Below are 27,777 nucleotides of genomic sequence, written 5' to 3' on the forward strand. Positions count from 1 at the left end.
TTGTCGGTTCTGTTGGTTAGATAAGGTTACATTAGGTTAGGTTACGTTAAGGTTAGGTTAGGTTACGTTACGTTAGGCTACGGTAGCTTGGCCAGGTCACATAAGGAAACTCTAGCTTTTTAAGGTTATTCTATGTAAAAACGTTTGGGAGTGCGGAGTAGTGCTAAATGCGGCGTTACACAAGAAAATGCGACAGAACGACACTTCAGTGGAGTGCTTATAGTGCCGTCGGACGGCACTGTAGACACAGCCATCATAAAAATGCAAGGCGGTCGTATACTGTGTGCTGCTTCGACAAACTAATTTTAGGAACGTCGTATCCAACAGCAATTAATTAAACAAACAGCAAAGGAAAAAATAAAAGCACGGCAATACGCGCGAGCAGAAGCACGAGTACAAACAAGAAAAGCGAAAAGCGAATGACCAGAAAAAATATAAACCAAGTCATATTCAAAACCAACCTCTGCAATAAAAATACAAACCAGTCCCTGCACGAACCGAAACAACACGTGGTACGGACCACCTCAAGTTTTTTTAACGCAGTTTGAGATGCGGTGTGAAAGCTCTTAGACTTCTGTAACAGTTGGTGAGCTTTCTTTTGTCATTCAGTGATAACAGGACCTTTGAGCTGGGGCCTTCAAGTCGGCGAGGAAAGGAAATTTTACAAAGAGACAAATGCCGTACGCCTTTTGCGGTGATCGGTGTCGGAGATCTGAAATAAATTTTCGTTTAATTAAGGGCGGCGAAGGCGAGCCCTCGCCTGAAGTTTCGAATCGCATTCCCTGAGCAGCCGGGCCGTGGTTTTAGGACGTGCGTATCGAGAGAGAGAGTCCCAGGGAACCCTCCGAGTAGCACCGGCGGGGCCTACATGAAGTGTTTGCGGTCGGGGTTGGGACCGAACAGGCCCGTGCGTATCTGCGGCAGCGTCTTGCGCGATATGAGCTCGAGGCGGCCATCGAGCGTGTTGGAGATCTTGAACTTGCCGCGCATCGAGCTCAGTTCGACGCCCCCGCTGGACGCCTCGGGCAGGCAGGTGTCCTTGTCGATGACCGCGTTGAGCGGCCGGTTGGTCCTTTTGGTGTACGCCTTGGAGGCCACCTCGAGCGCGTCCTGCACCAGCTTGACGTCCTTGGAGCGGCACGTGATCACCACGTCCTTCTCCAGCATCATGAGCAGGCCCTGCGGGGGACGCGAGTGCATTCGGAGAAGAAGAGGGACACAGCTCTTCTAGTAGGAGGAATAAATCTATTATGAATGGGATAGCCCTTGGGCGGCAGGGAAAAGGGGAGGAAGGGAGGAAGGGAAACTATGCGCGTCTAATTATACAGGCCTAGCAAGCAAAGTGCCATTAAGACAACAAAGTCGCCTTCCGGTTCGCTGAAGGTGTCATCCATTCGCCTTAGGTGGTGGTCACACCTGTTGGGAGGTGGTTCCGGCGTATACCCGTGAGCTTTGCCGTACGGCAGCTCTATATGGTGAGTGAGCTCTAGCGCCCCCATTCTACGCGATTCGGTGTTCGGATGTAGCGTCACGCCTGGGATATATTGCGAGGAAGATAAGGATTGGCCTGCCAATACGTCATTAGACCGGGACACGCAGCAAGGGTACGCCCATGCCGCGACGTGGCCTACCGCTAGTTAGGGAAAAATGATACCGATTAAGATGCGGGGTAAACACGAATGCTCCGTTTGTGGCGGCAAAATATCGCCTACAACAACTCCCGAGCAAAAGATTTGGCTGGGTTACAGCTCTGCACCATCTAGCCACTGCGAGGCGCCATTACCGCATCCCTCTAAAATTGTTTAATGATAGCATTAATAAATTAAAATAAAACAAAATAAACTATGCTACACGGAACGTAAGCAGCTACTGTTTAGCTGTAGTATTGAGTGGTATTACGCGCCGACGCCACGTCTGGGCTGTGAGGCTACCAGGCGCAGCCACTGGTTCGAACCTCGCCGCTGAGGCGCCCCTGCCGCCACGGACGGGATCGAACCCAAGTCCTTGTTCTCAGCATAACAGCTTGAGCAATCCTATCCACTGTGACACCGCGGTGGGCGCTACTGTTTGTGTCTCACGTGACTGAGCAAGGCAACGAATGGGCTATTTCATTTCTAGGAAAGCGTAGAGGGGGCGAATAAGGGTGGACCAGCCACTTTAGCTTCGTTTTTTGTTCCTGTACATACCCGTATCTTCTTGCGAATGTTCTATAGCGTTCAGAGTGCGGATGGTGCCAACAGGCCTCCACCGTAATGGCTGGGAGTGATTGCCTGCCTGACAATGCCAAACTCAGCGGTTACGGGCCACGATATTTCGTTCAATATCGTTCTGTCAACAGATAAATTCAGACAAACGATGCCACCAAAAGCGCACACTTCCTTTCCCAGCCTTCTTTGGTATCGATCGGGTGCTGTAATGATTTGTTGCTCTCGATTTTTCGCCGTTTCTTTTATAGGAATGCTCATTACACGAGCGCCGGCAGCGGAACATCCTTATTTGTTCGTCGTCTATTTCTACAACCATGCGTTTAAGTCTAGCGTGCTCGGACCCGAGGCATCATTAGTATGCGACTGGTAGGAGCCGCTCTTATCATACTTTGCGTCAAAGGGAAACAAAAAGGCACCAGCGAATGCCAAATGTTTTTACCTCATGGTAAAGCGAAGCAGAACACAACAGCGAACTTCAATCAGTGCCCCATGTAACAGTTATCATTCTGTGACAGCATAAATGACCCCTGTTAAATATAACCATGGCGTGATTAGGTTTAGCATTAAGGTGTAGCTACAGGTCAACAAAGCACGTTCGGTTTATAAACAGCAGGAAAAGCAGACAAAAAAAAAAACACGTAACATCAAGTTTGCTACCGATAACTAGCAAAACTGCTCCGTGAACTACAACTTCAAGTGAACCGAACAGGCGACAATAAAGAAACTGGCTCTGAGCAGGTTGCATGTTTGGGCCGCATGCTAAGGTTTGCTACACTTGCACGCGTCTAGACAAATCGACCTCATCGACCCGCAAATCCACTTATAGAGAAAAATGACTACATTACTCACTGATGAGCAAGCACAAATGGTGGGGAGCTGCGCCATAGACTGCCACGTTCTCTTCCACTCACCGTTAAACCCAGCGCACCAAAATGTCTCACAACGAAAACGACGCGCTTTCCTACAAAAGGCTAAAAATTTCGATTTCCCTACAAGTGAACGTTTCGAAGCGTAGGTCCTTGCATCCTCTCCACCACTCTGGGCCTACGCACGCAATACTTCATTGCAATGTCCTTCCTACTTGTATATCTGGCTGGTATGCTGAAATCATCGGCCAGGTAGGAACCGTAACTGCGATAAGTCGAGGCCTACACTGACTTAGTTAATCGTTCAAGCGCAACCAGTGTGCGCAAACTATAATCCAGAAAGAGGCTGATTAAGGCCATAAAAATCGATCATACTTCTTACAATCCGTAAGTGTGTGATGTAATAAAGGAGACCGCAAAATTCAGAATCTACCGAGAGGAATTGTCGAATAAATACTTAAGCCGCTCTGCTACACATATATCCCTTTTAAAGTGCCCTTGTGCCTTGCTGGGAAGACATTTTTCAGTCGCCATATGGGCAGTGTAGGAAGGCAAAGTAGGCAGGCTCTGGGGAATTTATTAAAGGTACCATAAAGCAGTGTTTCCGACTCTGTTCAAAATTTAAATGCTTGCAGAACGTAGTCAATTAACACATCCACTATTTAGATCAGGGGTTCCCAAGTACCTCAGCCAAACTCTACCGCTCCATGCCCATCAGATAGCTTCGAAACTTGCTCAAACGATTTTTCTCTTTTTCCCCGATCTTGGCATTCTTCGACCGCTCGAATTACGTCATTACAGCGTTGTAGCGGCTATTGCCCGGATTTCCTTAAGTTGCAGCAATGAACACATTCGATATCCACTTGAAAAGAAAGCTACAGAATCAAAGTCGAAACGGAAGACGTACCTGCTGCGACGTGCACAGCTCCGTGCTGGCAATAACTATACCTTTCGCGGTGCTTCCAGACGCGAAGGAAAGAGTGAAAGTGATGCAAAGAGAGAAAAGGACTCTGCAACACTTGCAGTAAACGCTTTAACTCTTTCCTTCGCGTGTGAAAGCACCTTGATGATTTGAAACATATAGATACCTAATGGCCGGCGCAATATTGTACGCGCACGATGTAGGCGGTTTCATTTCCTCATAGAGCAAGAAAACGCGCACCGCTGTTGCACGAATTCAACCCGCGCCCTCGGGTTTAGTACCGAAACGTCTCGGCGAACTGGGACAAGTATTATTTACAAATTGAAGCTAGCACTGAATTCCGCACGTTTCTACTGCGACAGCTAGCAAAATAAACTGTCGAATGAACTTCCCCGTCGACTTTAAAGTGCGAGGCACATGCACGACTACGCCCAAAAGGGTCATGGTTTGGGCCTGTTGGTGATGGATAATGGGAACTGAAAGCGCAAATGAGACACAAACAAAGAAAGGAGACAGCAGGATGAGCGCTAAACTACCAACAAAAGATGTTCGGAAATAACCCACAATTAATGCATGCCACGCTTTCCACTTGCATTCCACCACACATGCGCAGAGACACTTATAATCGTCTGAGATAACATAGTTCTTTTTGAGAAAGGGATACAGATGGTGTGCTCACGCATTGAGACTGCAACCTATCTATTTTTTCAGCTTCCATAATTTCTCTGGTTAACCTATCTTTATTCTTGCCGATTATGATGCATTTGTCGAAGAGCGGTTCGCAGCCACACGTGGAACAATGATGCGCTAACCATCCGCCACTCCCATTCTTGACATTGCCAGAGTACTCGCGAAGCCGGTCATTAATACAACGCTTCAGTGTTCCCGCCGACAAAGAAGGGGGCTTTGCTGTCTTATCTCACGACCTGTTTCGTACAAAGGCGGACATGGCAGTTTCCTATGTTTTCGGGGTTCACGATAATGTTGTCATTTCTAAGGTGAAAAGTGAAGACAATAAACTGTGTAAAAAGCTAAATCTAGGCAAAGTTGTCAACGGCATCACGAATTCAACGAAAGATTTTCTTGATGTGTTTTTCAGTGCCAAGACGCACAAACCAGATAGACCACTTCGAGTTATAGTTTCCGAAACGGGCACGTGGCAGAAATCAATAGCATCATTTTTACAAGAGAAGTTGAGCATTTTAACCTTTGGCGATCCCTTCCTTGTAAAGAACTCGGAAGAAATTTTAGACTTCTTGCGTTGTGTTCCAAACAAGCGCTCTATGCCTTTTCTCTAGACATTAAAGACCTTTATTACTCCTTGCCTCATGACAAATTGCTTAATTTTATAGAAGGCTACATTGACGAGTTCGGTAGTGTGTCTTTTCAAAATGCCGCAGGGATGTCTGTTAGCAGTTTTTTAGAACTTTTATCGTTTTACCTACGTTTCCACTTTTATTCGGTATGATGGTAAGCCGTGCCTACAACGCGAAGGAATATGCATTGGCTCACGCATTCCCCTGATTCTTAGTAACTTGTTTTTTTCCAAACTAGATAACATTGTGGTAAGCCGCCTTGACAGCATGAATGTTGTTCGTGTGTTTCGCTTTGTGGACGATTATTTATTCTTCTTGGATTGTAATTCTGATGTCCTAGAATGTCGCGCCCATGATGTGTTATTCATTGTTAAAGAAAATTTTAGGCCCCTCGAGTGTACTTTTGAACTTCCAGTTAATAACTCAATCCAGTTTCTCGACATAAACTTGACATTTCAATCAGATCACACTTGTTGGGCATACCAACCAAGGAGCAGTAAACCACTCCCCCCCTTTCATTCCGCGCACTCAAAATTGGTGTAGAGAGGAATCATACACATGTGTTTTAAGAATGCTATCAAGAAATTGTGCTTCCTTCAATGGCTGCCAGCCTTAGTCAACAATCACAAAGATTGTCCAACTCGGGGTATCCGGTTCCTTTGCAAATCTCTGTTGCAGAGTCCTTGCTAAAAAAGTTGCGAGCCTAAACGCAGGAAGAACCGCCGGCATCACTCAAAACCCGTCCAAAGTATGCGGTTATACCTTACCTCCACAGTATTTCCCACAAGTTGAAGAAAATTGCAGGACGTGCCAATATTAGAGTGGTTTTTTCTGCCCCAGAAAAACTAGGCAAGTTATGCATAGTGAGCGATCCCTGTGGTCAACGTTCTAGCCGTTGCGGTAAAAAACATAATTGTAAGCCCACAAAATGCACAGAAAACGTGGTATACGAAATTCCCCTTTCTTGCGGCAAACGTTGCATTGGGCAGACTGGTCGTTGTATTAATGACCGGCTTCGCGAGCACTCTGGCAATGTCAAGAATGGGAGTGGCGGATGGTTAGCGCATCACTGTTCCACGTGTGGCTGCGAACCGCTCTTCAACAAATGCATCATAATCGGCAAGAATAAAGATAGGTTAACCAGAGAAATTATGGAAGCTGAAAAAATAGATAGGTTGCAGTCTCAATGCGTGAGCACACCATCTATATCCCTTTCTCAAAAAGAACCATGTTATCTCAGATGGTTATAAGTGTCTCTGCGCAAGTGTGGTGGAACGCAAGGGGAAAGCGTGACATGTATAAATTGTGGGTTTTTTCCAGATATATTTTGCTGGTAGTTTAGCGCTCGTCCTGCTGTCTCCTTTCTTTGTCTGTGTCTCATCTGCGCTTTCAGCTCCCATTACGACTACGCCGTCGTATGCGATGCGCGACTGGTCGGAAATATAGGCGCCACGGCTAGTCGTACGGGTGAATTTGAGACACGTGCTCCAAAGTGCGCGTGGGATGCGTCGTTAAGGTGGCTTTAGCAACAGAACCTATGATGTCATACCTGACCGCTCTGTGATTGGCGGAAATCGGAAAAAGCAAACGCCAATTATGCAGAACTGATAAGCTTGCCGAACGAGCTATTTGCGATTAAATTTAGGGCATATTATTTTTATATCAGTAAGAATGGTGGGACAAACAGTGGAAGTTACGAAAGCACACGTAAACATACAAGTACCGATGCGTACTGCTGTTGGCACTGCGCGCACTATGGTTCGTTTATGTGCACAGCACTGCGGGGCTTTGGGGTTGTGTCAGACACTAGCCGATTGACGCAAGCGACGGTGTCTTACGTGACCATATTTGTCGAGCGAGCCCCATGTTTCACGAAACGATTATTTTGGGTGCGTTCCAATTTATCTTTTGGACAGCCTCGTTTCCGTCTTCGCAGACAGTCCACCATGTTGAGCCCCTTTCCAATTCGAACGAAGCAGTCAACGAAGACTACTTCGAAGAGACAGCATCGAAGTCAGCAACGATGCAGGCTACCTTCCTGTCCAATCCACTAAGCGACGCCAGCGCCACGTTTTTGTGTAAGAATGTTGTGACAAATTTAACTGTTATGTTATTGAAATATTTAATACAGCTTACTAAGAGTGAAGGTGCTTTTGTTTAGTTTTTAAATTACATAATGTTTGTAATAATAACGGTAATATTAATTACGAAACCTGCGGCTGGCGTTACTCAACGTGTCTACTACAAGTTCTACTACTACGTTGGCGACCGCTGCGCCGTTCCAATTCTGCTTCCTTTAGACGTCTTATTTGACTGCTTCGTAACCTGTCTATCAAGCTGTCCGCGAATTGGAACGCAGCCTTTGTCCATGAACAAAAATAAGCCACCTGTAAATACGGTCATAAACAAACCAAAGGCAGAAAACGGTTTACCGCGGTGTGGTGGCGCCATATAGGTTGACTATCAGTAAGAAAGTCTCCGCTCTCCACCAAGTTTAGCTGAAGACCTGTTCTTATGATGTCATGGCAAACTTCGTTCAAACACACGTTTTGGAGCGAAAATCAACATTTTAGCTTAAATTGAGTAATTTCGCAGTGACTAAAGCATCCTTTGCTTCCGGACAAGCGCTGGGGGCAATATACGCATATAGAACACTAAATCTTTCGAATTAAACAAAGTGGTATTTTGTCGTCATGGCCCCTTTAAGCTCAATTGCACGCCATGAACCCTCTTTCCGTACACGTACCTGTAGTATGAGCCTCTCGAGGAAGGGCCTGTAGCGCTTCTCCTGGGTGGTGATGATGCTCAGGCCGGCCTTGGCCTCTGCCAGCACCCTGGCCACGTGGTCGTTCATGGCGCTCAGCAGGCGCAGGCGCGCTGCGTTCTTCATGTGCGAGCCCTGGATCTTGCGCACCCGCTCCACCTGCTTCTCCCGCTTCTTGAAGAAGGCGCTGATGTGGTCGCACTGCTCTTTCGTCAGCCGCCCTTTCTCCGCCTTGAACTCTTCCTCGGCCTTCGCCTCGATCTCGCGGATCTGCACGCGTCAGTGAAAAAGGGGCAAGGGGCAAGGGGGGTTACACGGCACCATGACGTGGCCACTGTTAGGCGAGCAGGAAGGAAGAATCGACATTCAAGTTCTACGCGCCGAAACAACATTTCAGCTATCACTCGCGTCGCGTTGTAGGGGTACAGATCAACTTGAAGCGCACAATGGCCGGCGCAGTATTGTACGCGCACGATGTAGGCGGTTTGTTTCCCTCTTCAAGCAAGAAAACGAACCCCGCTGCTGCACGAATGCAACCCGAGCAACCCGCGCCCTTGGGTTCGGTACCGGAACGTATCGGCGAACTGGGACAAGTATTATTTGCAAATTGAAGCTAGCACTGGGTGCCGCACATTTCTGCTGTGACCGCTAGCAAAACAAACTGTGGAATGAACTTCGCCGTAGACCTTAACGTTCAGACGAAGCCAATTTGCTCCGTATTTATGAAGCATGCACTCGTGGAAAGCCAGACAATCACACGCTATGACGTGCTCAGCAATGACATAGCTAGGCATGCGCGCGCAGCTCAAGACCCAGGGCGAAGCACACTACACAATTTTACCTTGGTTGCGGCGTCGTTCTCGATATAAGACAGCATGAACCTCATCCGCTCTTCGGGGTCGTACTCGCCAGCGCCCGCAGAAGCCACCGCCGCGGGCTTTGCCGTCTCTGCAACGGGCTTTGCCGTCTCCGCCGCAGGCTTTGCCGTCACCGCCGCGGGCTTTGCGGGCGCGGTCCCCGGGCCTGCCGGTGATTTCTTCCTTTTGTCCGACATCTTGATGCGGTCAGGTCGTTGCTGTTCACCCCCGATGACGTCCGACTACAGGTATGCAGGCAGGCCTGTGCTTCAAGATCGGTTTGGTTGGAGCCAGCCGATGCTCACGGAATGCACACACCTTCTTCCTCCTTTTTCTTCTTCTGGTCTTCGTTTGCGCGAGGCAGATGTGGCGCGTGCCAGCTGAAAATGGTGGTAGTAGATGCCCACAGGATGGCGCATGTAATTGCTCAGTAGCATGGACCGATCCCAGTGAGGGAGAGAGAGAGAGAGAGAGACAACTTTATTACGCAATAATGTGAGAGTTGTTCCTCAGTCCAGTAGCCCATGTGCTGTCCAGGCTGCCGTAGCCCTGGTCACAAGCAAGAGCTGGTCCTCAGGTCGACAGCTGGACAGCAGTATCTCCCACTGCTCAGGGGAAGGGGGCGGGTTGAGGGGCGGAAGGTCCGAGTTTTTTGTGCAGTCGAATAATATGTGTGTCAGAGTTCCTGGTTCGTGGCAGAATTTACACTTATCAGAGTACTGTGTGGGAAAGAGTAAATTCATACGGATGGGGTGGGGAAAAGTACCTCCTTGAATTTGTCTGAGTGTGGTTTCTTGGCTTTTGTTCAAAGATGTGTGAGGACTGGGGAATGTCTGCCTCGTGGTTCTGTAGTATTCCGTGATTTCTTGGTAGGTGAGGAGAGGTGCGGAAACAGCCCCGGTCTCAGCGGCTTGTGTGCTTCGACGCTGACGAAATTTTTTCTACGTTTTACGGTGAAGCTGTTTATGGCAAGGGCTCGTATTTTTCGCGTCCGTCAACAAATGTAGCTGTGCAAAAACTCAGGTCCCGAATTTTGATGCGAAAGAGCGAGGCGCTTTAGAGCGCGAGGCCTTGTCTGTCTGTCTGTCTGTCTGTCTGTCTGTCTGTCTGTCTGTCTGTCTGTCTGTCTGTCTGTCTGTCTGTCTGTCTGTCTGTCTGTCTGTCTGTCTGTCTGTCTGTCTGTCTGTCTGTCTGTCTGTCTGTCTGTCTGTCTGTCTGTCTGTCTGTCTGTCTGTCTGTCTGTCTGTCTGTCTGTCTGTCTGTCTGTCTGTCTGTCTGTCTGTCTGTCTGTCTGTCTGTCTGTCTGTCTGTCTGTCTGTCTGTCTGTCTGTCTGTCTGTCTGTCTGTCTGTCTGTCTGTCTGTCTGTCTGTCTGTCTGTCTGTTTTCATTTGGCTCCGCACTTGCTTTTCCCTGATAAGTTGCCTTTCTCCATTTCGAATATCGCATCTCCTCTGGCGACGTAATGTGGAGGCCACGTATAGTGTGGACTCCCGGGCCGTGACCCGATTATTCACCACGAACGAATACGTCTACCTCCCAATTCCAGACCGTATGTCGCGATTACGTCAAAAAACGGCTACCCACAATACGACTACCATCGAAGGGTTTGCAAGGACCGCTTAATAATTACCACACTTTAGATATGGCATCGTTTTGCGTTTAAAACGAACTGATTTGTTGCACAAATCAATGCAGTAATACTGATGATTATAATCTTGTGAAAATGCTATTAGTGACGTCGGAATCCACTGATAACCTGAGTGTTAATTGACTCAATGGCCTTCGAAACTGTCGGTGTAGTTTATGACTAATGCAACTCAATAGTCACGTTCTCCAACTTTCATGACCTTCAACTTTCATGAAAGCGCAGGTGGAATTCTGACCGCACTAACGCCTTAAATGCCACCTTCAAACATACTGGATTCGCGTAAAGCACAGTTGCAACGGACAGCCGAGTAACCTCAAAAACCACGAAATCTATCAGCGATTCGTGTAGGTAACGGTACGAACTCAGTACCCACGACACACCGACATATACATGAACATGCGTGCAGGAGTTCTCGCATGAGCGCTTTGTTTCACTCACGCATCCGTTGCGGAGGAATTTGCCAGCTGAGAGTTACACACTGCATAGAGTTTCATACAAATATATACTAGAGGGGAAATCTGGTGCTGAGATCTCGGGCCGCCGTGGGCGGGCCATTGCAGCTAGCGACGTTCCTCGCCTAACTGGCTTAGCTAGCCATGTGGCTTCTTTTTTATCTTGAAGCCAAAATCAACAACATATGGTAACACCTTTTTCTCGTTCATCGTGCGTGAAGCTTCTAAATAATCACTGACGGATAAACCCTTTTGGAGCTTCAATTTTATAACAACAAAACACATTTGTATAACCCTTTGCAGTAATATTGTTGCTTTTTCGAAGCCAGAGCCAGCTTTTCGGCTTGTTCATGAGCCATCCCAAGGACAAGTGGAACGTGCCTGTCCGGTACCTGAAGGAACGCTCGCTGAAGCGTGGCTCCCCCAGACAGTGGCGCCAGATTTCTCTCTAGTACATATTAGTATGAAGCTCTATGACACAGTGATCTAACAACAACGGTGAAAAGAAAAACTAGGAAAAAAACAGAGGCGCGGATGAAGGAGGAAGCGGACGTGACATAGCGCTGTATGCGTTGCCGATGAAACGCTGAACCCGGCATGCAGCGAGGATGGGCAGCCCAAAATAACGACGGATGCGGGAGCCGTTAACCGCATGCTTTCAGCCTCGCGCGCCCATTCAAACCTGTTTCCCAACCCTTGTTTGACCCCGACGCTGTAGAGGCCACTCAAAGCATGGAAACAAACACGGCTGGGAATGTTTTGCATGTTCTTGGGTTCTCCAACTTTCCTCAGCGCATGAAAAGCACCGGCCGCTACTCATCCGGCCGGTGGTCAGGCACTTGGCCACCTCCTCATTAAGATTGACAGAAGAGGAGCCCTGGGAGGCCCTCCTCCAACACACTGAGGCAGTCCTTGGGGGCGACTCGTAACAGCAGCTTCACACCAGGAACGCAGAAGCCTTTATAGAAGGGCAAATAAAAATCTCTCTCTCTCTCTCTCTCTCTCTCTCTCTCTCTCTCTCTCTCTCTCTCTCTCTCTCTCTCTCTCTCTCTCTCTCTCTCTCTCTCAGCAGTGGGGCATTTTGAGACTGAAAATCAGGAACTAAGAACTGTTTATGTTCTCGTGCTGGGTGGCACAACCAATCAGCAGCAGGCGTTGCTGTTTTTGCCTCGTTCGTATACCCTTCTGTTGTCATGCGCTTCCCGTTTTGCACTGTTTCACTGCTTCTTCATTTACAGATTCCCCTTGACTGTTTCTCTTACCTCCTAGTATTTTTTCGATGTAAGCTCAGGCTATCGCGACGTTTTGAGATGGAAAGACGCGTTTTTATGTGAGTCTTGATAGACTTGATTGCAAAGTGTAATTTAAATGGCTTCCTCGATGGTAATGGGGGCGTAAAAGCACGACGAATGGTGGTAGTTAGCAATGCAAAGCAAGTTTTGCAGACTAACAAAATGCTCACTCACTCACTCACAACAACACGCACTGGCTGAAATGAAGGCACCCGACATAACTCGCCTCCAAAAGGGGCCCACCAGGCTCACGTCTAGAACACCCACGGTCTTCTAGATGTCTCATACTCGAAACACCTCCTGCCGTGTTCGCCTTTTCTCCTAGAGAATTGTCATGCTCAGATGGAAGTATTGTTTCCCTTTATCTTTATCACTAATTATACCAAATTTGGCAAGGCTTTATACGAGAAGAAAAAGGCGTGGGAAGGGAGGGAGGGAGAGCCCGTTGAGGAGAACACGATACGCTTAAGTAATGCGAAAACTATCCCCATCATAATAATCATCATCGTCATACTTAGGTCCACTGCAGGACGAATGCCTCTCTCCTTCACCTTCAACCGTTCCTGTCCTGCGCGGATCGAGTGCATTCTATACTTAGCACAAAATAAAACTTGCAAAAAATGTAAGAAAGAAAAGAATACCACACATTCGAAGATGAAGATCCAAGATCATGGTTATGTTATCGTGCTTGCCCTCTTCTTTTTTATTTTATCTGTTTCGCGCTCTTTCCTTTTTTCGTGGGCTGAGTCTAATCTCACTGCCGACGTGAGAATTAACCCCGGGAGATCCTCGCGGCAGTTTCCTCTTAAACTGACTGGCCTAAAATTCGCTGAATAATATTACGTCACAGCGTAACCTAACATAACATAACCTCCCCGAACCTAACGTAACCTAACCGAACGCATCATAACCTACCCAAATTCAGCCCAACTGCAACAAACCTAATCTAACCCAGCCCAGCGACGCAGAACACAACCTGTATTAAACGTAATCCGACCCATTCTAGAAGTCTTGTGCGTCGATCTCTTGAAATTGTAAAAACCAGAGTAAGAAAAACGATGAACAAAATTACGATTACCGAAAAATTCCGAAAGCCGAAAAAAATTAAAAAAACCTCGCAATGTCGGACTCGAACCTGAGCCGCCTCTTTTAAAAACCGGTACTATACCACAGCGCTACACGGGCTTTTTTTTTTTTTTTTTCCAAACACAACCTTTATTTACAAAGGTATACATATAGGCCTCGTGCGCTGGTATGGTGGCGCCACTGAATTCGAACCAGCGGCGCCCCCTGTCGACACGCGCCGCATCTTTTGCTCGTACCACGCTTCGCCGGCCAGCGTATCCCGTGCGCAGGGCCAGCGTGACTACGCGAAGCGAGCCGTGCGTGAACTATTCTGCGGCTTAGAATAAATAGGGGGCCCTGAGAAATACCTAAAAAATAAAGTCTACTTGACCTGCGAAAAAAAAAGACTAGACGCCAGCATCAACGCAGAAGTTCAGACTGAAACAGGGCCCTCTACATTGCCCCGGAACATGGTGTGATTCAAATGAATAGTTTAAAATGCAAGTGCGGCTGGAAGTAAGCAAAAGATACGAAAGGCAAATTTTAATCCGCCAGCATTTTTTACTAATACCCCAGAGCCCAATCTGTGTAATGCCTGGCATATGCACAATAACGCACAATGGGAAATCGAAGTTAACGCGTCGTAATAGTGTAACTGTAGACCATTTGTCGAGTGAAGTTAAAAATACAGGAAAAAAGAATAAAAATGAACTTGCTATATCGAGAAGTCTACCTATTCACAACAATCACACGATTAATAAAACAAAATTATAAACAACCCGGAAATGCTACCCGAAGAACACAAAAAGTTATTAATACGCACCAAATCCCAAACGCCTTGCATTCGCACAAAAGTCCACAATTATTAAAACATTTGTTGTATAATAACGTAAATGTATGTTATTTGTATAATAAAAACTAAAAATACCAATAGAGCTAGAAATTAACTAATGGAACAAAAAGAAAACTGATTCGCCGCACTCGCCTGTTTATTGATTCCAAAATAACACAAACCAGAAAAGCAAACAAAAACACGAAGAAGTCAGAAAAGATCTAATCACCATCACCTCATAATCCATGTGGCAAAACAAACGTTCTTAAAAAAAAAGTCAGAAAAGCACCAATCTGGCTGCAATTAAGAGCCTCAAGATGAACAGTAGCGGCATAGGAATCCATACACGCGTACAATTTTCTAAATTTCTCGAATTTTGTTGATAGTTCACGTACATAATCCCTTGCTTCGTTTCTGTGGTCGTCGGCAAAGTCTAAGCGCTTTTACTTTTCTTTTCTTTTTTTTTCGAGGAAGCTGCTGGAAGGCTGTCTGCCGCGGCTGGGGCTAACACACGGCGACGGGGATTTTACATTAGTAGCCACGACAGCCGGGCAGGAATTGTCCAAGAGGTTGCCGCGTGCGTGGGATAAGCCATCTGTGCAGGACGAAGGACACACAGAACGCAGGACACACAGCCGCAAATGAAACGCTTATTTATATGTTAGCACGACGAGCGCTATTGAAACTGTCGAACATCGAAATTAGTGTACACGTCACCCGAAAAAGGTGCCCGCAGAAATTCGTGATGTAAAATGCGGTTTTGCTGACGTTCCTCCGTACGAGGGCAGCCGCAAAAATGTAGAGCCAACATATGCTCCGACAGACGCTGTTGACGAAGAAATGCTGGAACCAAGCGTTGAGGTGATCAGATGGCTCCTCGGAGCGCAGCCTGCGCTTATCTTAATAACATTCGCATAAAAACCAACATAATTTATTCTTTGGCGATGTTCCATACTTGTTTTTGTAACTGTTGAGCCATCGGCAAACATAAAAGTAGGCAGAATTGCTTATCTTTCGCCCGTAAAGGCGCCGTTCTGTGATACCTCCGCCGCTGGGGGCGGCTAACCGCGCCTGCCCCGTACGAGCAAAATATGCCGCCGCGGCTGCCAGGAGACGCTGCCTGTGCCGCTCAAGTAGCAGCGCACTAGCCCTATATACATAATACACTGGCACGCTCGAAGCGGTGACCGACGCTGGTACGCGTACATACTGTCGCCACATGAACTCCAACCACCTTTAGGCGAGCCTTCAATTGAGCCGCAAAGTACGCAACACAGTGAAACTGCGGTGGCAACAAAGAACAAAGAAGCAGGAAAATATGACATTCGGAGACACTGTAATATCAGAGTACATGAACATATAATTGTGAGAAAGTAACATGTTCCCATGTTGGTATAAAGTCTGGGCAAGGATATACAACGCTTGTTCAGATGGGAGAAGCGTCTCTACAATGTACTAGTGGGGAAACATCACAGCCGTTGCCAGCGATGCATCTATGGGCAGCTACAAACACGGCTTTTTCGGAAATATTTATCCCATAGAATCTCCGGGTAGCATGCTTAGCCAATGAGAGGCGACTGCTGTGAGAAATCTGTTACAGCAACTGTCACGGTTGCCGTGATTTGAGCCACTACATTTTTCATATTCTTGTTCTTCACCGTCCTCTTCTTTCATGCTGACTTTCTCTCCCCCGCTCCTCCCCATTTCATGCCTCCTTGCTCTGCTTCTTCTCGCCCTCCCCGCCTTTTTTCTCCCCTTCTGTTTCTCCGCTGTCTATTATTTGATTGTGTGCACCTTCTTCTTCTCATTACAACTATTCCTTTATACGTGGAAGCCGCTGTCCCCGACATCTGGAACATACCCACGTTACAAATCGGGCGCGTCTAACATTGCGGTCCAGTCTCTTGTCGCTGCTCTCTTGAGGCATCTTAACAGGCCCACTCTGTTGTGTTGTGTAATTCAGTTATCTTCGTGCCACCAGGTGGCGCACAGTGCTGAGGTGGCCAATTTCCATTGTCATCATCAGTAACCGCAGCACGGTTATAAATAGCGTGTAACAGCAATAAAGGGCTCTTTTCAGTGGGTACGAGGTGGCGTCTGCATCTCTCTGCCACGTATGGTGACTCGGTGGGCATGAGGTACAACATAATGACGAGGTAGTTCTCGAACAGCCGACGCCATTACGTCCATGGTATGGCGGGCTTTCCCGGTGTCGGTAGAAACGGTGGCGGCGGCGTCAGTGCCATTGAAGAAGATTGCAGTATGCCGTACTTGAGTACTGACGTGGCGTTCCGCCCACAGCGGGAAAGGGTTACATCATCGCCATTATGTTGTATCCCACGCCCACCGAGTCACCATACGTGGCAGAGAGATGCAGACGCCACCTCGTACCCACGGAAAAAAGAGCCGTTTTTGTTGTTACATGCTATTTATAACCGTGCTGCGGTTACTGATGATGACAATGAAAATTGACCACCTTAGCACTGTGCGCCACCTGGTGGCATGAACATAACTGAATTACACAACACAACATCCCCTCCTCCCAAAAAGGGGGAGCACACCGTCACACAACACAACACACTCGCATTCAGCAGATCCCACAGGAGCGCAGAAGAATACGTTATACCCGGCGGCCACTCTTCCCCCGCGCATTTTAACACGAAAGTGTCTTATGCCCAGGTACACCAAGATCTGACCGGCGTCATATCAATCACGGAAATGACGTCGCCAGAAAAAGTGCCATTGACGCGGCTGCGCCCGGATTCGATCCACGAACTCTCTCGCCGAAACGGGAGGCACACATTGCTCTGCTCACTGCGCTACGAATTCAAGCGCAAGTAGGTCTACGAACACGCCTTATATCTTTCCCACTACTCTCTTCATTCAGACACCGTCTAGGAGATACTGCTGTCTAGAAGACGTGAAGCGAAGTAGTTCATCATGACACTAATGAGAGCCGACAGTTGGCGCCTCGATGCCAGCGTCTTCGTATACGCGGGACGCGGTTGAATTGAGGCACCCTCCGCCACTTACTGCTTTAGGTTTCGGTTCCGTTTCGTTCGCACGGTTTTCAAGGGGCTGTGGTTTCAGTCGGATTTACGCGATGTTCCGGCGCGTGCAATCCAGTGTCTAACGTTGCTGCGTCTAACGGTGCCACACCGACGTAATAGAAATAGCGATGTGCAAGTTCATACGGATGCACAATAAATGCTCCTGTGAAGGTACATTTCACTTTCGCGTTTTGCCGATTCCCATGAAATAGTTATCAACCACATTTTCTTTAACATCTTCGACGGTCGCATCATTCTCCTCATAAATAAGTACCCGTGACCGACAGTCCTCCATCTCCGCGTGGGTCAATATCATCATTATTACATACGCGTTCCATTCTGTACCGCTGCCTCCACGTTACCAACGGGATCTTTGCTGGACTCGACCACTTGTCGACGTTACCAACGGGACCACCTAACCGGCGTGAGTCAACCTGGTGAAGAAATAGCCAAGAATAGGAAGGTCTTGGCATCGTTGTGGTCCGCATTAGACACATTTACTGCGAGACGAGGTCGTCACAGCCGACTGCGCACTCGCCTTCCCGCTTGTTCCGAGCACCCGTCTGACCCTCGGCCCACCATGGCCCACTCATCAACGGACAGAGTGAGGGCGGGCCCCACGGGCGACACCTACAGAATGGTGGCCTTCATTGAGCAAGAGGCCGATGAAAAGGTATGGCTGCGTCTAATCTCACGGCAGCCGTGAGAATTACCCCCGGGAAATTCGCACGGCAGTTTCCGTGAAATCTGGCTGGCCTAAAATTTGCTGAATAATATTACGTCCCAGCGTAACCTAACATAACATAACCTCACCGAACCTAGCGTAACCTAACTGAACGGGTCATAGCCTACCCAAATCTAGCCCAACTGCAACAAACCTAATCTAACCCAGCCCAACGACACAGAACACAACCTGTATTAAACGTAGTCCAACCCATTCTAGAAGTCCTGTGCGTCGATCTCTTGATGTAGTAAAAGCAGAGTTAAAAAAGTATTAACAAAATCACGATGAACGAAAAATTCTGAAAGCTAAAAAAAAAGAAACAAAAAACAATCGCAATGGCTTACTCGAACCTGAGCCTTCTCGTTTAAAACCAAGTACGATGCCACAGCGCCAGAGGGACAGCTTCAAACAAAGCTTTTTGGGGAATATTTATCCCTAAGAATCTCCGAGTAGCGTGCTTAGCAGATAATAGGCGACTGCCGTGAGAAATTTCTTACGGTAATTCTCACGGTTACCGGGGTAATAGACACTACCAAAAGGTATGGAGTGCAGTGCCTGGTGGAAAGGTACCGGGTCCGTATATACCAATTGCAACCGCGGGGATACACGCATGTTGTGAGCGTCGTTTTAACACACCGTTGGCTTTCTACGCTCGGGGAAACAAGGAATAGCTCTATGCTTGGAAAAAACAAACAAACAAACAAAAAAACAAGGATGGCGGTTAAACCATTAGGCTGTTCTCCTATGGTTCGAATGTAAGAGAGATGCTTAATTTCCCGTCTTAAATTATAGGGCACGTTCTCACGACGGCAACCTAATGTCGACCCGAACGAAAACAGCTAAGGCAATTGGGGAGAACTGCGGTTTTCATGCCTATAATGTCATGACGCTATGCGCCTTTTTCCTACAAGACCGTTTGGTTCAGCACATTGAGCTTTCTGCATTGCAACCATTTCTTCAAGCAACGAAAATTTTCAACGGCTAGCTTACTACGTCACAGCAAGCCACCAAAATTTACCAGGATATAAGAATAGAAATATATAATGCCATAGGACAAAGTAAGCCCAGTTCCGGCTTACGGAGCTTTATCTCCCCACGTTTGTGCCGCGCGTGTCGTATCTGTGGCTTTTGTCGCCTTAAAATACTTTCAGACAATGGGCGGGTCAAGTATTTCAACCGATTTTAGCGTTCAGTGTCGTGCTTGTAGCGTTAAACAACACTGTGAACGACGCCAAGCTCAACGTGCGTCCGTTTACACTAAGTGGGGGCTAAACTAAATAAAAAATTGAAATTTACCATAACCAAGCACGTCCCCGTGAAATTTACCATAACCAAGCACGTCCCCCCCCCCCCCCCCCCCCCTTCGATTACTGCCGAAACGACTTGAAATTTTCCTTTGCCCCCTCTTTCGACCATGTTCGCCTCAAAGGTGGAAGAGATCGACACCAAGGCCGAGGAGGACTTCTACACCGAGAAGTGCCGGCTGGTGCAGCAGCAGAAGCTGCTCATCCTGGACGTGTACAAGACGAAGCAGAAGAACGTGGAACGCCAGAAGAAGATCCAGCGCTCGCAGGTGAAGAACGCGGCGCGGCTGAAGATCCTGAGCGCCATGAACGAGCACGTGACCCGCGTGGTGGCCGAGACCAAGAAGAAGCTGACCGTGATCACCGACCAGGAGAAGCGCTACAGGCCCTTCCTCGAGAGGCTCATACTCGAGGTACGCCCGCCCGAGACAACGCTCGTTTGATTTCGCGTTGACAGTGCGCCGTGCTCAGCAAGGGAGCTGAAGCGCAAGAGGCCGCCCTTCTTGACCGCAATCCATAATGTCGCACATACCACTTATTTCAAATAAGTTAAATTACTACGCCCACTGCAGTTCAAAGGCCTTTCCCATTAATCTACAATTATACCGGTCCTGTGCTAACTGCGACCAAATTATCCCCACAAACTTCTTGATCTCATCTGCCCATCTTACTTCCTGCCGCCCCCTGCCACACTTTCCTTCTCTAGGGATCACTCTGTTACGCTTAGTGACCAACGGTTATCTTTCCTTCGCATTACATGTCCTGCCCACGTCCATTTCTTCTTCTTAATTTCTACTAATATGTCCTTAACACGCGTTTGTTCCCTGACCCACTCCGCTCTCTTCTTGTCCCTCAACGTTACAAATACCATCTTCCGTTCCATTGCTCGCTGAGTCGTCCTCAAGTTAAGTTGAACCCTTTTAGTAAGCCTCCAAGTTTCTGCCGCGAAGGTAACTACCGGTAAGATGCAGCTGTCATACCCTTTCTTGAAAGAACCACACACAGCGCGCAAAAAAAAAAAAAAAAACAAGACAAAAGACGGAGGGATATACAACACATGTACATCCCTCCGTCTTTCGTCTTGTTTTTTTTTTTTTTGCGCGCTGTGTGTGGTTCTTTCAAGATTATTTACCAACTCGCCCAACTTTCGGTGATAACCTTTCTTCTTCAGGGACAATGGTAGGCTGCCATTCATTACCTGAGAATACCTGCCGAATACACTCCACCCCATTTTTATCCTAAATATCTCTGCCTCATGGTTGGGAACCGGGGTCACAACTTGGCCTAAGTAGGTATATTCCTTACCACTTCCACTGCCTCGCCACCTATCTCAAATCGCTGTGCCGTCCCGAGGTTATTGATCATTACTTTAGTTTTCTGCATATTAATTTTTAAGCATAGGTATGACCAAGATAAGTTCTTCAGTGTTAAAACGTCCGCATGTGAAATGCCGCACGTTGGGCAAAGACACCGTCAATATATGAGCTTTTTTTCCGTGTTCAAAATAAAGAGGGGGTTGTAATGCGCGCTGGTGACGTTGGAGCCGCGCACGTGGCACAACATAGCACTGAAGAATATGAAAGCCTGCCCTAGCGTGCGCCATGTCTGAAGTAGGCACGTGGCATTCTGGCCATTTGAAATTGTGAAATTTGCATGTAAAACGGTGAATACGCCAGGGTGTTGGCGTGTGTATTTGTTTTTTCACTCAGCGGCAGTTTATGATTACTGGGACGCGTTACAACTTTATTGTAAGATAGCCTCAGCTTCCATTAAGCCTTACTGAGACAATTATTTCAAGTCAAAAGATCGAAAGCCTTGCTTTAAAATTTGCTGCCTTATTCCTTCCAGGTGTAGCTTCTAGATGACGGAACGCGTCCTTAATTTTTTTAGCGTTTGGGTTAAGTGACACCCGGTCCTTCAGAGTGCATAACGCAAGCGAAAACGTAAAGGGGTCAGTGAAGTGCCTGAGTTCGCATTTTTTAAAACTCGGTTGGCTGTTCTTTTCCCGCGACAATGTGCGCAGCATTCCTACCGGCTTCCGTAGAGCTTTTGCTCCAGTGCGAAACACAACTGCTTTTTTATGTCTTCGCGACATTAATTGCGATTTAAACGCAATGTAAAGGCGACGGTGAAAGCAGGGATGACCTTTAGTACACATTAACGAGGCCAACGTTGCGCAAATTGGTCAGGGGCCCCCCCGCAATTGAGCGTCTCGTGGCCATGCGTTGCTACGGTGATCTGAAAAGCCTGCCGAGAACCGCCGCGACACTTTCATTTTTCCTCTCCTCCATTATAGGAAGCTAAGCGAGCGCAGCAGAGCGTGCGGCTTGCACGTTGGTCTGCACTCAGAGTCTCCTTCCCGGGTTTTACGGTCAGAAGCGATCGAGAGAAGGGCTTGTTAAAGTAAGCGCGCCCCACATGTCCTCTCGTTTCATATACGGCACACACAGACACAAAGTAAAAAAAAAGCTGTGGTTGATTCCTCGGTGATAGGAATCCGTAAAACACGAAAGGGAAGGGTGCTTTCACAGGAGCAGTTGAATGTTAAAGGTACCAAATAACGCCACAGCGGAGTGTGCCTCAATTCACGCGCGTCCCCCGTACACGGAGGCGCTGCCATCGAGACGTCAACTGTCGGCGCTCATTAGCGTCATTATGCGCTATTTCGCTTCGCCTCTCCTAGACGGCAGCACCATCTGAATGAGTCATTGCGAAGGACGTAAGGCGCGTTTGTACATCTGCCCACGTCTCCGTTCATAGCGCAGTCGGGAGAGCGTCACGTACCTCCCGTTGCGGCGAGATGGCTCGAGAGAGCATGGGCTCGAATCCATGCACCGCAGTCTGAATGGCACTTTTTCTGGCCACGGCACTTCCATGACGGATATGACGTGAGTGAGATCTTTGTGTACCCGGGAATAAAACACCTTTGTGTGAAAAAAAAAAAAAAAACAGAAATACCGTTGTCAGAACTGCGTGCGTCTAAAACTTTGCTCAACTTCTTGTCAGGGGTGCTGGCAAAAAGCCGAGGTTTAGTTCACTTCCGTTTCGGTAGATGAAAATGGCGCGTAAAAAGGAACGTGCGAATGGGAAAGAAAGAGGAGAATAACGAGACAATACGTGATCATGAAAGTGATCAAAGGGCAGAGAAAGAGGACTGCTCGAGTTCGGCGCTGTTTAATGAGTGGGCCGGGAAGTTCGAGCGCAGTCGAAGACGCACTGGGGTCCGTGTTAGATGTGCGCGCATTTGCAATGCGAACATGCCAGGCGATGTCGCTGGCGCAACTTCCTTTGTTTAATTCTGTGCAACAGGATCGAAGCTGGAGCTATTATTGGGGATCGCATCGCCAGTCAGAGGGAATAAAATCTGGCATTCCTTTGCAGCTAGCCTGATTCACAATGCGAGCGTTAATGTTCGACCGAATGGCTCTTGCGTCCTCGATGAAAAGCGGAGCGCGTTCGGAATGGCTCTCCCGCTACCCTGCGTACGTCTGGCCTTGACTATAGAAAACTATTAACGCCCACGCATGCGTGAGGGCTTCACTAATCAAGCACGGCATCGGAAACGCTCTTTCTCAAATATAGGCGCACTCTATATTGTTCCTAGCGATGAAGCTTCACTAACCCTGAAATAGACGCAATTATGTATCACTTTCTTCGTGGTAATGTCTCGCAGCGGCTAGCTGCAATACATGTTGCTCCAAAGCCACCACCTGACGTCAGTGCTTGGTACGAGCTAGACGCAAAGCTCCAACTAAAGTTCGCGGGACCGGCCTAGCGAGTTTCGTTACCTTCATTACTTGGCCGGCTACGGCTCCGGCGCATTCAGCAGTGCACGCAACTGCTGATAACGGGGCAGAGAGATGCAACTCGGAAGAGCGCAGGGGGGTGGGCGTGGGGCGGCGGAGGCAGGTACCGCCGTGTTACGACCATCGCCGAAGCCTGTGCGATGAGTCCGCAGAACCCCGGGTTTACGATGGCGGCCCAGCGAACAGCGATGGACGGGGAGGAATAATAAAACGAGGGGAGGGCAACCTCAGTCACGGTCGCATCATCAAGGGCGCCGCCGGTGGAGAGGAGGGATCATCCCTAATAGCACGCGTACCGAGGTAAGGGTCGTTACGGCGCTCGACCGGTTATGCAAGAAGCGCCCGCACGCGCTTAGGGACATGCTCTGCGGCGAAACGGCCGGGCTTTCCGTTGATTCCCGGCCCTTTTTGTATGATGTTTGACCCTGCGCGTACTCTAATGAATTCGTAGGAAGCAGGACTCGGAGCTATCCGTGTAGCAGCATATGTTAGGGCAAGGTGAAAAACGAGAAAGTATTTTACCGCGACTAGACAGAGAAACGAAGCCTGAACAACAGCGCCACTCAGCGCGATGCTTGAGCCGGTGGCCCTTACTGACCTAGGTTGGCATGTTTTATCCTTACTGTAACGGAAATAAAGACGTCGTGCCCATATGCTTTGTAAGTGCTCCAAGACAAACAAAAATGAAAATAGACACTCGACCTGCGCTTAACATACAGTAAAAAGCCATTGCCGTTTTTTTTTTTCTTTTTCCACGACCAAGACCGAAAATACAGCAACCAGGCAAACGTCGCATTTTCACTTTTTATACTTTTTTCGTTGCGAAATCAAGTGACTGCCATTCCTGCCTCTTCAATGCTTAAATTTTACTTTCTTGACTATATGCAGGATTTTCCCTTTTCCCACGTCGAGTTGAAAACATAGAAGTCGCGGTATATGGCGGCATGGTGAACCCGAAACGAGATTGTAATACACGGCGTGCACTGTGAGGATGTCCTACCTGGACTCGGATTCCACCCCGTAACATAACCAAACGCAACCTACGACATGGGATCAAGATGGTATACGCACACAGTGTTAGCGCTCTACAACATATTTGAGGCGAGAATGTATCAAAGTAATTTACGAAAGCGGTGATAAAGTATTCATTAGTGAGTACATTGTTTTTAACAGCTTCTATTTGTGTTTTTTAAAATAGCGGGAGAAATTGCTTTGACATTTTGCGTGAAAAGGTGGCTTTGCAGCGGACATCAGCTTATCCGTAATTTTCTTTTGTGTGCTCGTCCGAAGCTGTCCTCCCTTTTTGCTTGCTGGACGTTGACACTCACTGAAAAATGGTCGGAGGTTTTGGGAAGCGTTTCATACTTTGGATAACCTGTGGGCGCGTTGTATGAACGAGGACCATTTATTTTGCACAGATGAACGGTTCCTCCCCCAGCCTGTACTTGGACAAGGAGCGAACGCTTCGGCGCCTCTTGGGACAGTTAATTTGTCGAGCGTCTTTCTTCCCGGAAAGGCGTTCTCGTTCCCGCCCGGTAAATAGTACCGCGGCGATATTTACCGCTGCAAACATAACAAGAAATGCCCTCCAGTGCGGCTTTCGCGCGATCAATTTCCGTACACTTTTGCTCTCAACACGTGGTTTTCCCATCGGTTTTTGTCGTAATGTTATTTCGCTTGTTACTTGGCCTCCTTTCCCTCGCGGTTATCAACAGGCTTTCACTTGCATTCTATAATGAGCGGAATTTTAAATAGTTCAGGAAAAGTACCTGTTTCAAGCCGAAATGCCACTGCTACGATTATCAATACCGAGAAAAAAGTATGGTTGATGTCTCTTTCATAGGAATCGGTAAAAAACGAATGTGAGATGTGCCTACAAAGGAGCATTTATTGTGCATGCATATGGACTTTCAGATCACTATTTAAATTACGTCGATGTGGCACCATTAGACGCATCAACGTTAGACACTGGATTGCACGCGACGGAACATTGCGTAAATCCGACTGAAACCACAGCCCCTTGATAACCATGCGAACGAAACGGAACCCAAACCGAAACCGAAACCAGTAGGTGGCGGAGGGTGGCTCAATTCAACCGCGTCCCGCGTACACAAAGACACTGGCATCGAGGCGCCAACTGTCGACGCTCATGAGTGTTATGATGAACTATTTCGCTTCACTTGTCCTACTAGACGGCAGCATCTCCTAGACGACATCTAAATGAAGAAAGTAGTGGGAAAGATATGAGGCGCGTTCGTAGACCTACTTCCGCTGGAATTTGTAGCGCAGTGGGCAGAACGCTGTGCACCTCCCGTTGCGACGAGAGAGTTCGTGGCTCGAATCCGGGCACCCCCACGTCAACGGAACTTCTTCTAGCGACGTCATTTCCGTCACGGATATGACGCCGGTAAGATCTTGGTGTACCCGGGCATAAAACATTTTCGTGTTAAAACCGACAAGCAACGAGACGCAGTCACGAGCGAGAGAAAAAAAGAAAAATCCCACGCCGGACTAGCAAGTGGCCGAATAGAAAATCGGCACACCCTTTTAACAACCAACAGCCGACACGTGCGGAATGCCCTTAGCGGAAAAAAAACCCTACCTTGTGATTAAGGCGGTTGCTGAGTTACAGCGTGTAAAAACCTCGAAAGCAAAACCAGACATTGCTGGAATCCAATAGCAAGAAAAAAAAAACGTTTGCCTTTAAAACTAAGGTTCTCCGTATTTGGGCCTCGGGGGGGGGGGGTTGGTCACGACACTCGTTATCTGTGACGTAGTCAAATCAAACACGAGAAGTGAGTCGCTGACGATATACCCGGCTTATCACAGGCAAACATGAGCAATTTTCAAAGGCGTATGTAACTGTAAATGACATTCCTGCAGCAAGAAATGCCACTTTACGATAGTTCTGTTTATACGTCTGACTGTTACACTGCCCTCTTCTTGTAAAGAAAAAAAAACATGGGTCGGTCGTTATGTATTTTCTAGCCCTACCATTTTTACTGCAGGGCTGCTATTATTCCAGTGACCTTAGAAGTATCCGCCAGAAAATCTGCAGAAATTCCGAGAATTCTCTAGGAATGCTCAGCCTTGTTAATGTCGCTTGTGTTCAGCGTGAGTTCTTTACAGCCAACGTTATTTTGTTTTTTATAAATTCTGTCCGATTAGTTATCGCCATTTACGCGAGTGTAACGATTACAGGTGTCATCATGATCATCATCATCACCACCAGCCTATCTACGCCCATTGCAGGGCAAAGGCCTCTCCCATTAATCTCCAATTATCCCGGTCCTGTGCTAAGTGCACCGGACCAGGATAATTGCACAGGTGTAACTTGCACCGAATCTACAGTTTTTGTGTATTAAGGGCGTTACACGGTTCCCCTTTTTACGTAGTTTTTATATTTTTCTAGTTCTTTCGTTTTTCAAATTATGTTCGACATTTTTTGTATTTTTCTTAGTTTTTAGTTTGTCAAAATTTCGTTCGACCAATCATCTCCATTTGCGCTATTATAATGACTACAGGCGGATATTTCGAAATATATAGCTGCATTTTTGTGGAAATGCAGGGCGTTACACGGTCCTGGCTGCGAAGGAATGCTACGCATTATCGTATTTTCGCGCGTATAACCCGCCCCTGCATATAATCCACACCCATAGTTCTAGCCCTCCGGGAAAGAAAAAAAAAAGTCCTAGCGTAGTGCCCGCACATTTGATACAGGAAAGGCAGCACCAAAGCTACTTCTCAAGCAACACATCACATACTGTGATGACAGAAAAAGCGTATATTTAGCAAGTAGAATACACTGACTGCAAGGCGAAAGTCCCAATTCACTCAGTGTCACTGCTCTCGCTGGAGCTATCACTTAATTTAAGCCGCAGTCCTCAGTGTTGTACACAAGGTCAGCTTCACGGCACAACGCGCATTGCCGTGAAGCTGCACGAAAAAAAAAACCCCTCCGAACCCCTACTTTCCAGCTGAAATTTTCGCATTTTCGGTGCGGGTTATACGCGCGAAAATACGGTAATAACCAGCTATTCACTGTGGAGAGCTCATTTGAACTCGTTCAGCGTCTCGCTGCGCTATCTAGGAGGGGCAACGTTTTCGTGCGCGCTTGTCGGCTCTCGGTTGGTGAGGGAAGAGGGCGTGCTGGTGCGCATATATACACAGGGCCTCGTGGCAACCTCCTTTTCCCCCAGGGCCTGTACCGTCTGCAGGCCAAGAACGTGGTGCTGGTGTGCCGCAAGAAGGACGTGAAGGACGTACAGGCCGCCCTCGAGGTGGCCGTCAAGACGTTCCGTAAGAAGACAAACATCTTAAACTGCAGCGTGGTCATCGACAAGAACGCCTCGCTGCCCGAAGACGCATTCGGCGGCGTCGTGCTCTCGTCGAATGGGGGCAAGATCCGCGTGGTGAACACGCTCTCCTCACGCCTGGACCTCATCGCCTCGCGCATCATGCCCCAGATCCGCACGGCGCTCTTCGGACCCAACAAGCACCGCAAGCACAAGGATTAAACACGCCGGCCCATTTCCAACCGGTCGCTCTGGTCGCCCACTCTGGATTCTGTCTCTCTCTGCCTGCGCATAACGAGAAGTAACCGGCTTGAACAGGAGTTGTCAGAAGGGACAGGAATTTTCGAACGCGGAATGCAATAAGCCGTCCAACACA

The 27,777-nt window shown here is 47.9% G+C and overlaps 2 protein-coding genes across 3 annotated transcripts; one reads left to right on the forward strand and one right to left on the reverse strand.

The window, feature by feature from the left end:
- Nucleotides 1-73: 73 nt before the first annotated feature.
- On the reverse strand, nucleotides 74-9,303 carry LOC144170469 (V-type proton ATPase subunit E-like). The gene is made up of 3 exons (XM_077700297.1): nucleotides 8,917-9,303; nucleotides 8,058-8,345; nucleotides 74-1,179 (listed from the first exon to the last, which is right to left on the reverse strand). The coding sequence occupies exons 1-3, from the start codon at nucleotides 9,127-9,129 to the stop codon at nucleotides 865-867; spliced, it is 816 nt and encodes a 271-aa protein (XP_077556423.1). The 5' UTR covers nucleotides 9,130-9,303; the 3' UTR covers nucleotides 74-864.
- Nucleotides 9,066-27,626, forward strand: LOC144170471 (V-type proton ATPase subunit E 1-like). Of its 2 annotated transcripts, XM_077700299.1 has the most exons (3): nucleotides 17,853-17,945; nucleotides 19,426-19,713; nucleotides 27,306-27,626. In XM_077700299.1, exons 1-3 carry the CDS (start codon nucleotides 17,853-17,855, stop codon nucleotides 27,621-27,623), a joined length of 699 nt encoding a protein of 232 aa, XP_077556425.1. In that variant the 3' UTR covers nucleotides 27,624-27,626. The 2 variants fall into 2 exon arrangements, 1 of the variants encoding a protein (XP_077556425.1); XR_013322619.1 differs by lacking the exons at nucleotides 17,853-17,945; nucleotides 19,426-19,713 and adding an exon at nucleotides 9,066-9,180 and having other exon boundaries at nucleotides 27,306-27,438.
- Nucleotides 27,627-27,777: the final 151 nt, after the last annotated feature.

Source organism: Haemaphysalis longicornis, unplaced genomic scaffold (genome assembly GCF_048455015.1).
Source record: "Haemaphysalis longicornis isolate Haplotype H1 unplaced genomic scaffold, Haemaphysalis longicornis Haplotype H1 scaffold_2, whole genome shotgun sequence".
Lineage (NCBI taxonomy): Eukaryota > Metazoa > Arthropoda > Arachnida > Ixodida > Ixodidae > Haemaphysalis > Haemaphysalis longicornis.

Coding starts and splice junctions, on each gene's coding strand:
- LOC144170469 (XM_077700297.1), bottom strand. CDS start 9,129: ATGTCGGACAAAAGGAAGAAATCACCGGCAGGCCCGGGGACCGCGCCC. Junction 8,346..8,916: donor AGAACGACGCCGCAACCAAG/GTAAAATTGTGT, acceptor TGACGCGTGCAG/ATCCGCGAGATCGAGGCGAA. Junction 1,180..8,057: donor TCGAGAGGCTCATACTACAG/GTACGTGTACGG, acceptor CGTCCCCCGCAG/GGCCTGCTCATGATGCTGGA.
- LOC144170471 (XM_077700299.1), top strand. CDS start 17,853: ATGGCCCACTCATCAACGGACAGAGTGAGGGCGGGCCCCACGGGCGAC. Junction 17,946..19,425: donor AGCAAGAGGCCGATGAAAAG/GTATGGCTGCGT, acceptor TTCGCCTCAAAG/GTGGAAGAGATCGACACCAA. Junction 19,714..27,305: donor TCGAGAGGCTCATACTCGAG/GTACGCCCGCCC, acceptor CTTTTCCCCCAG/GGCCTGTACCGTCTGCAGGC.